Source organism: Hakea prostrata, chromosome 10, assembly GCF_041222555.1.
Source record: "Hakea prostrata isolate BN-2017 chromosome 10, UWA_Hpros_2, whole genome shotgun sequence".
In the NCBI taxonomy this organism is placed as follows: Eukaryota; Viridiplantae; Streptophyta; class Magnoliopsida; order Proteales; family Proteaceae; genus Hakea; species Hakea prostrata.
The window spans coordinates 24,561,276-24,570,595 of record NC_142609.1 but is presented as its reverse complement, the minus strand read 5'-3'; the positions used below and the strand labels follow the sequence as shown (position 1 = coordinate 24,570,595).

Genomic DNA, 9,320 nt, shown 5'->3' with positions numbered 1-9,320 from the left:
GCAGAAGTAACAAACATGTTTACTAGGTTTAATTGGTTGTATTGGCACTAGGGGTCTCTGAGTCACTGGCCTGGGGTTTGCATAGACTGGTCTGGGGTCTTGAGCATTCTCAAAACCTTGTCCCACATTCATGGGCTCCAAAATCGGGTAGGGTATGGTGTGGGTCTAGTGAACTTCCTGTCGGTCCTTTCCACATAATCGAAATTTCTACCTTGCAGGGATCTCTGGTGATGGTGATTCTCTCTTTTAGACTCTTCAACTTTCTTCGAATTTTGTACTATCTGCACATAACTCTCAATCGGTAGAATGGTGAGATATGTCTTGATTGAAGATCTAAGTCCTTTGAAGAACTTCTTCGCCTAAGCTCGATCTGCTTTCAAAGACTCAGGAGCGAAGAAAAATAGTTCCTCGAACTTTTGCAAATACTCTAACACAGAAAGGGGTCCTTGCACAAGAGCCATGAACTCATACTCTTTTGCATCCTTCACAAACTCAGGGAAATATATCTTACCAAAAGCTTCTTTGGAAATTTCCCAAGTGATGCCATCCACATGCAAAGCTTTTAGGGTAGGACGAGTCACATTCCACCATGCATCTGCTTCATGTTGAAGCTTTTGCTTAGCGAACAAGATCTTTTGTGCCTCAGTGCACTTCAAATTCCTAAAAACTTTCTCTAGTTCCCTCAACCACTTATTAGCGAACAGAGTATCATTCATCACACCAGTGAAATTCGGTACTTGAAGCTTCATAAAACTTTCCATCAGCTTGGAATGAAGAGTACCCGCATTCCTTACAGCATTAGGCACACCAGCAGCATTAGGGTTCGCCTGGGCAGAGGCACAAATCTCATTGTGCATGGCCATGAACTCAATCATCATTTGGTTAAACTGTATGCTTTGCTATTGCATGATTTTCCCCATAGTATTAGCAATATCCTTGATATTAACCACCGGGGGAGCAGCGGGTGGATTCCCAATTACTTGATTGTTTAGGGATTCTGGTCTCCAACACCACCAGAAGATGCAGCACCAATGGGTACACTCCCATTGAAGTTCCGACTGGTCGAGACTCTTTGGTGCCTTGTGTTAACCATCCTGCTAAACCAACACCAAGGCAGTCAGTCAGAAAATCTTTGTCAGAAACCAATCCCACACTTCACACATGCATATTACACTTATATTAGCAATATGGGCCATTACAAATCCAAAGATATGCGTTGAAATCGAAAATTCCTCAAAACTGACCAAAATAAAAAATCTGACTCTCCTTTGGTTAACCTCTTTGTGATCTTCATCCAAACCAATATATAGATGGTTGTCTAGGTTAGAAACATGTCTAGGAACATTATCCAACACGTTCCATGCATTTTTCACTCAATTCCAAGCTCCAACACTAGAACTTAACACGCTTTGCTTTCATTTTCACTATTCATCCCATAACAAGCCACACTTTGAATTTTCTTCTCAATTTCAAAAAGAAAGGAATTTTTAAGTCAAACCACTTCCCACACACCTGATTCAATATGGTTCAGGTGCACATACACTTTGTTCAACCAAATTCCAAAAATTCAAAAATCTCAAAACTTCACCTAAAAGTGGGGGGTTTTCACCTTTTTCCCCGTTGCTGAACTTTTTTTTTTAAAATCCAATAGTTTTGAGGGATTTTCTCCAAAAACCTTCTTAGAATGCTAAAACAACTGTCATACACATGCTAACATGTCGAAAGAGCAATTTTTTCCGATATCAAATTTTCCTAAAATTACCAAAATGCCCTTCTTCACCAAATATTGCACTGCTTAACTTCCTTTACTCATGCAATGCAAATCTTAACTTGTCTTTTCGAATTTCCATCAAGCCACCACGAGGAAGACGTCAAGGAGCTAGGAGAGACAGGGGTGAAGGTCAGTGTCTTATTCCTATGCCACAGGCAGAGGTCATATGAGGATGAGGAAGCAGCAGTCCAAGCTCTAGATGAGTTTCAGACTCAGGGTGAGGATGATGATGAGGAGGATCAGGAGGTTCAGGCAGATGAGGAGGAGTCTATTCCACCTCGACAATTTGAGGTTGGAGGTCCTTTTAGTGTGGCTTCTCAGTTGCCAGTGATTACTTCCACATTAGAGAGGATAGAGACATACACATATGCTATAGGAGAATGATTGACATGAGGAGGAGTCTCGAGCTATGAGGGATCGGCTTGATTCTCATAGATGATTTCCTAGGTAGACAGTTCTAGGATATTTCCTTTTATGTCATCACAAATGTATTTACTTTTTCAGTCTGTAAAAATATTCTAAGAATTAATGAAATCCATTTTGTTTCACTTGTCTTATTGTATATTATCCATTTCCTTATTGCATTAGGATGTATATTTGTTTAACCATGATTATTGTGCATTATCCAGACTTAGTGCATTATGCTTCATTAATTCAAGTTTCTATTCCGACGTTTTCTATTATTCACTTCTAAGAAGATTGAGTCATTTTGGATCTATGACTCAAGGATGCTCCATTACTGTGTTCTATGGTTATGACTTTTCATAAACTTTGGGCTCTGATACCACTCTGTCACATCCCCCTAGCTGGTACCCTATTTGGAATACCTGGAGGTGTGATCCACAGCCCTGAATATCAAATTTAAGGCAATCATATACCCACATAGCACAATAATATAATCAAAAGCAAGAACAAATCATCATATTAAAGTAAATTAAGAAGCAATCAAGTATCGATATCAACAGGATCACAAAAATATCAGAGTGCAAAAAAATATGATACCAATGTATAGCAGAAAAACTCTAAAACTACAGCATAAGGTAGATCGAAACTCTAATGAATTACAACTAGGAACAATAAAGGAACTAAGAATCATTCTAAAGCTAGACAAATTGAGTATCTATGTCTAAAAATCAATGTCTAGACTCGAATGCCTCCGTCTCCAGTACAGGACACTCAAGCTCCATGATCCGACTAATTCTAGTATGCTCCGTCATCATACGAGTATGCTTCATCGTATTGCTCGTAATCGCCAAAATCTTGGAAACCATACGAGTCACACGCCGTGGCCTTGTAGTTTGGGATTTCGCAGTCATCAGTACCTGCAACACAATCTAAAGAAAACGTGTCCCCCGAAGGGTGAGCTCAAAAGAACTCAGCAAATAGTTCAAACGCAATAAACAACTACAAGCAGTTCAAAGCAAACATGATGCAATGATATGAGACAATGAATGCAAATATGCTTCTAACTCTAAGTATGTTGGTCTCTATTAGCAAACACGCATTAAGATCAAACACCATACTCCTCTAGGTAGGTCTTAAATCACTCTCCCTCACGGCTTTGATGCACGTCTTTCGGGTTCTTTGGTGGTAGTTGGGTCCTGCATCCTTCTCAGACATTCCATGGCAAGGGTTTAGGTCAACACTATCGCTCACCACCATTGGTCTGAGTATTGGCACATATCAGAGTTATACCTAGCCCAATGCAAGTCTTCTACTAAGTAACATCTACTTGGAACCGTGATACCCGGAGGTGTGATCCACAAGTCCCATGGTCAAGTTTAGGTAAACCATATAACTGCATTACACAATAACACAATCACGAGCAAGGAATAATCAATGTTTACTTTAATTAAAACATCAATCAAAGAAACAATCTTGAAATATAATCAGAGTGCGGAATAAATGATACCAATCAAAAGTTCAACTATAGACTATAGAGGAAATAACTCTATAAAATCAGAATGTGGAAGAGTGTATCAAAACTCTAAAGTAGCTCTAAAGTTGTTACAAATTGAAATAAAAGTCTGGAAGAATAAAGTCTAAGATTATTCTAAGTCTTCGATGGGCTCTTCTTCTTCTTCTTCAATATTCATCATCTTCGCCTTGGGCTTATGCTCCTGTAACTTTGGATCAACATCTAACTCAAGATCCCAACGGTGAACGAGACGATGTCTACGACTATCAATAGATGCCATCAAGGTGGTCCACACTGGTGTATTGGTTGTACCACTAGTAACTATCTTCTCCCATGCATCTGTAGCTGTACCATATAAGGAAGGGTCCTCTATATTGGCGCACGAGATCTCTTCCATACTTGCAAGGTCATTAAAAATATATCCCCCGAAGGGTGAGCTCAGAAGAACTCAGTAAGTAGTTCAAACACAATAAACAACTACAAGCAGTTCAAAGCAAACATGATGCAATAATATGAGACAATGAATGCAGATATGCTTCTAACTCTAAGTATGATGGTCTCTATTAGCAGACACACATTAAGATCAAACACCATACTCCTCTGGGTAGGTCTGAAATCACCCTCCCTCACGGCTTTGATGCACGTCTTTCAGGTTCTCTGGTGGTAGTTGGATCCTGCATCCTTCTCGGACATTCCATGGCTAGGGTTTTGGTCAACACTATCACTCACTACCATTGGTTTGAGTACTGGCACATGTCAGGGTTAATACCCATCCCAATGCAAGTCATCTACTAAGTCACATCTACTCAGAGTTAGATACCTCCCTTCCCTGCACTAGACAGTTCGTTCCAATATGATAGCCTCCCTTACATGCTTATGCAGTCTGTTCCGGTATCTCCCTCCCTAGAGTCACCGTCTCCCTCTTGAATACGTAGACTCTCAACCCTATTGGTCATCTACATATAAGAAACGGGAACCTCTCATTTCCCCTCATGGATTGGTTACCGGTCTTGAGCGCCCATGAGCCCAGGCTTATTATGTACAACCCTACCAATGAATGACCCCCATAATATGATTTACGTCCTCTCACGGCTCTGATGCACATCTTTTGAGAAATCATATTGCTACCACAGGTCACTTGGTCTCAATTCCCCTTCCAATAGGGTCAGATATGATAGGGTTTTCCTAGCCAAACTCATCTAGACAACACCAAGTCTTCAACTAAGAGGGCCCACAATTCTCTCCTTCCTCCACTCCGGGTCTTTGGACCTACAAACATCAAAGGATTCTAGGTCAGGGTTAGGGTTAGGACCCGCGAGCTAGCTAGTGTTCTTTCCAGAATTCACTTAAGAACAATGGTCGAGCCACTTTCAGACAAGGATATGAGTACTTCGACTTCGGTCGACCCATCCTCAAAGACTCAGAGCTTTTGGAAAGGAAAAGGAAGTAGCGAACAAGTAATGGGTTAGATTTCACAGCATCAAGTCGGCAGCCAGCACTGGAAAAAATCTAGCCAAAACCTTTTCATGGATTCGATCTTATATGATAAAAGCTATGCTAGGGCGTTCCCTGACAAAAGAAGCGATGCACTATACTATGGCTCGGGTGTAGTGATAAGTGGGCAAGAAACGCCAAAAGGGCATTCCCCATCCCACAACCACAACCACAACCTAGGCATTCACATCACATCATGATTCCATACCAATCACATTCACATCATAGTTCAATCACATTCACAACACTATACCATTAATTCCAATATGTAAATAACAATATGAACATGTTGCTGTAGTTGCAGAAGTATCATGATGTAAAGAAAATAAAACATCAGTAGCTAGTTCATGCATTCTTGTTATATTACACTAAAGCATGTAAATAGGCATATTGTGAGGTTGAATACTCACCTCGTAATCCGAATATGTAATCTTCAATTGAGAGATGAGAGATCGAGACCAAAGTTAGCAAATAACCCTAGACAAGCATAGATACATCATTAGGAAAAAGCCCTAGAAGATTGGAGGTCAAATGGATCAAATCGGACAAAGAAATCAATGATGTTCATGCCTGGCAGCTGGCTGGCTCACTGGTCCGTCAACCAGGCAGTCGACCAGGTGAACAGTACACAGCAGGAAAACACAAAATCGGTCATAACTTCTTCGTTTGAAGTCTGATTGCTCCGAAATTTGAAGGGGAACTTCACATAAACATACTAAGACTATCTAGTATGGATTAAACACTATCCATGATAAAAATCATGAATTTCTAACATGAGTTTCTAATTGGAAACATAACTTTCTAATTTAGAAACATGACTTTCTAATTTGGTCAAAAACATGGTTTTCAAAGAAAACAACCATGGATGCAAAGGTGGGTTAAGGATTCACTCAAGAGGATCATTAGTAGTAGATCAAAGATGAATACTAACATGAGAATGGATCTAACATGCTAGAGAATTAAGATTAAACATGCATTCATGAAGATATTAATGATCTCTATTAGAAAATCAAATATGGAGACCATAGCATCAATGGAATGAATGGAGATTCATTCAAAAGGAATATAATACAGTAGATCATGCTTGGAAATTGATAAGAAACAAATCTACAATAGGTTAGGACCATGGTACCTTGTGTATCGCCGACACAGGGCGATTTTTCGCCATGTTGCTAGGGGGCGACACAAAACCCCCCAGCGACACCGAAGTTACATTAAGTCGGCAATATTGCATAAAAAGAGAGGAACTGGGTGGGTTTTGGCCGGAAAGAGACTGGGTTGCAGAGAGAAGAAGAAAAAAGAAAGTCGCCTCTACTACTGCTGCAATGCTGCTACTCTTGGGTCGGACTACGGTAGAACTGTAGAAGGCGTTGCCCTTCTGTCGCCTGGCGGTGGAATTGGTTAGCATGAGGAGGCCATTGGGTTCGATCTTTGCTATGCCTTCCACAGTTCCACATGCATATCAGCAATTCTAAGTAAAACTGTAAAACCCATTTCTTCGGTTTCCCATTTCTTCTCCTGTAAAACCGAGAAGAACTGAAAAAGCTAAGAACTAAGAAGACGATGGCATTAAAAACTGGATTTTTTTTGTAAAAGTTGAAAAATGATTTGATAGTTGTGTGTTTTGCTGCAACCATGTTGATGACATTTTGTTTTTTTTTTTATTATTTTTATAAATATAAATTAAAAGTAAAGGCATTTAATGGCACTGACACAGCACTCAGTATACTGTATACTGAAGTGAAAAAATTATTTTTTTTATAAAATATGTTACACCTTTGAAAATAAGTTGGGCGACATGGAGCGACATGTTGGACCTTGGTTAGGATAGCAACTTACAAGGATAATGAATCATGTTAACAAAACCAATCAAAAACAAGGAGAATTGCCAAATGGCTTCAAGGAATGCATAGAGTGATTGGGGATTCACTCTAAAACACAAGGAAATCAGAGAATAGGTAGTTACAGTAGTGTAACACCTTCTCCACAATCAAAACATTAAACTAGAACAGTAGAGAGAAGAGATTAGAGGAGTTAGGATACTAACCTTGAAGATGAACAAGAGAGGAGGAACTTTAGATCTTGCAAGAGTTCTTCAAAAACACCAAAGAGAGGCTTTGAGAGAGGCTTCCCACGTTCACAAAAGGTTTTAGAAACAAAGGAGACTGAGAAACACGAAGTTCCAATATATAGAGCACCAAAAGACCTCAAAATAAGATTTTTTGGATTCAGCCAACAGCTGGCAGCCTGGGCTGGCTGACTGGCAATTCAACCAGGGCAGTCGACCAGGCTAGGACAGCATGGCTTAGACAGGGATTTGAAAGCCTAAACCACCTCAAATTCAAGTGGGCTTCTCCCAACTCAAAAACAACCTTCCTAGCTCAAAGGAGTACCTTCAAACCATGTCCAAATGAGTTTTAGGTCCATCAACCAAGCTCTTAAACATCAAGGTACAATTCATCTCCAATTCAAACAAGGTTTCCAAAAACAAAGAACACCATCATCAATTTCTATGGGTTTTGAATCAAACACCATGTCTTCAGTTGAGATGGCACACCAGTCTTCTTCCTTCACTTCGGGACTTCGGATCCACACTAAGGGTGAGGTTTGTTTTGGGATAAATAAAGACTTGTTTAATGTTAGACCTTGAAGTTGGACCTTGATTTCATTGTTGTTATCCTTGAAAGCCTTAGGAGGCCATGTCCGGCCTTATCCTTACCTTGACCCGGCCCGGAATTTGTATTGTCTGTTGATCCAATGACCCGAAGTGGTGGGAAAAGTCCTTGTGGACCCTTTTGGTTGATGATTTGGTGTCGGAGCCCAAGCCCATGGACATTGGCGATGATGCCCCTCATTTGAGAGCATTGTCAGTGTTAGTTTTGAATCTGCGCACCGAAGAGGGGTGAATTAGTTGAAATACCTAATGAACTCCTGTGCTCAATCCAAAACTATTTCCCAAAACTAGACTTCTTGATGGACTTGTAGGAGAAAACCCCACTCAATTTGACCCCATATAGCCCTCCAAATCCCTTTCCGAAGTTGCTGAACTATGTCTGGCAAATCCTGCTTGCGCATCGAAGAAGGTGAGCTTAGTTGATGGACCTAATGAACTCTCATGCTTGATCCAAAGGTATTTATGGAAACTAGACTTCTTTATTGACTTGTAGGAGAAAACCTCACTCAATTTGACCTTGTATAGCCTTCCGAACATTCTAGCATGTGCATAAGACTTGGATAAACATGCTGGGATGTTTCATTTGAAGAAAATCTATCAGTTTTGAAGTGTAGATGTGAAAATTTAGCAACTTTAGAAAAAGGAATCCTCTTTTGGGCAAGGTTTTGTGATTTTTGGAAAGTTAGATTTTGGCCAAACGAAGTGTGTGAGCACCTTCCTCATGTTGAAACAGTCATGTTGGAATTGGTTTGGTGTCAATATTCCTTTTGGTTTGAAAATGGGACAAATGTTTGTAAAGTTGGGATTTTTATAATGTGAATAGTGAAATTGGTGCGAAGTGTGGGAAATCTTTGTGGTTGAGGTTGGGAATTGTGTGGAAATTGGTTGGAGCATGTTTCTAAACACCCCTAGGCATGTTTCTAACCAATATTAGCAAGCGTTTCTCAGTTTTGAAGAAAATCATGTTGTTGGTAATGAAATTTGAAGAGAAAGAAAGGTAAGAATGAAGGTTTTCTTGTGTTGTTAATCTTGATAGTTTGTGTGAAGTTATTGAAGCCTCTTGAAGTCTTGGAACCTTAGGAACCCTAGAGAACCTTTTTCCCCTGAACCAAACTTGAAGTTAGAAGTGTTAGAAGTGTGATTGAAATGGAGAAAGTGGTCCCTTTTAGGCTGTTTTTCAGGCAGGGCAGATTTTGCTGTTTTTGGCAGTTTTGTGAAAATTTTGATTTTGATACATTGTTTGGATTTTAATGACCTATGCAGCTGATTTAAGTGTGGTTGACTTGTTGGAAGGGTGATGTTTATGGAAGACCTTTGAAACCCTCGAACCTTTTGAGAAGAAAACTTTACTTCAAGATCGTTATTCGTACCCTTTATTTCTGTCTTCGCTCGAATTGTCACCTATGCATCTCTTGCATTCTTAACATCAGCATTTGTTTTGTGTTCCTATCAGCTATTTAAGA

The 9,320-nt window shown here is 39.9% G+C and overlaps 1 protein-coding gene across 1 annotated transcript; it reads right to left on the bottom strand.

Annotated features, from left to right (window-relative positions):
* Positions 1-359: 359 nt before the first annotated feature.
* On the bottom strand, positions 360-863 carry LOC149002333 (uncharacterized). The gene has a single exon (XM_089138689.1). The coding sequence runs from the start codon at positions 861-863 to the stop codon at positions 360-362; it is 504 nt and encodes a 167-aa protein (XP_088994815.1).
* Between the last annotated feature and the right edge of the window lie 8,457 nt (positions 864-9,320).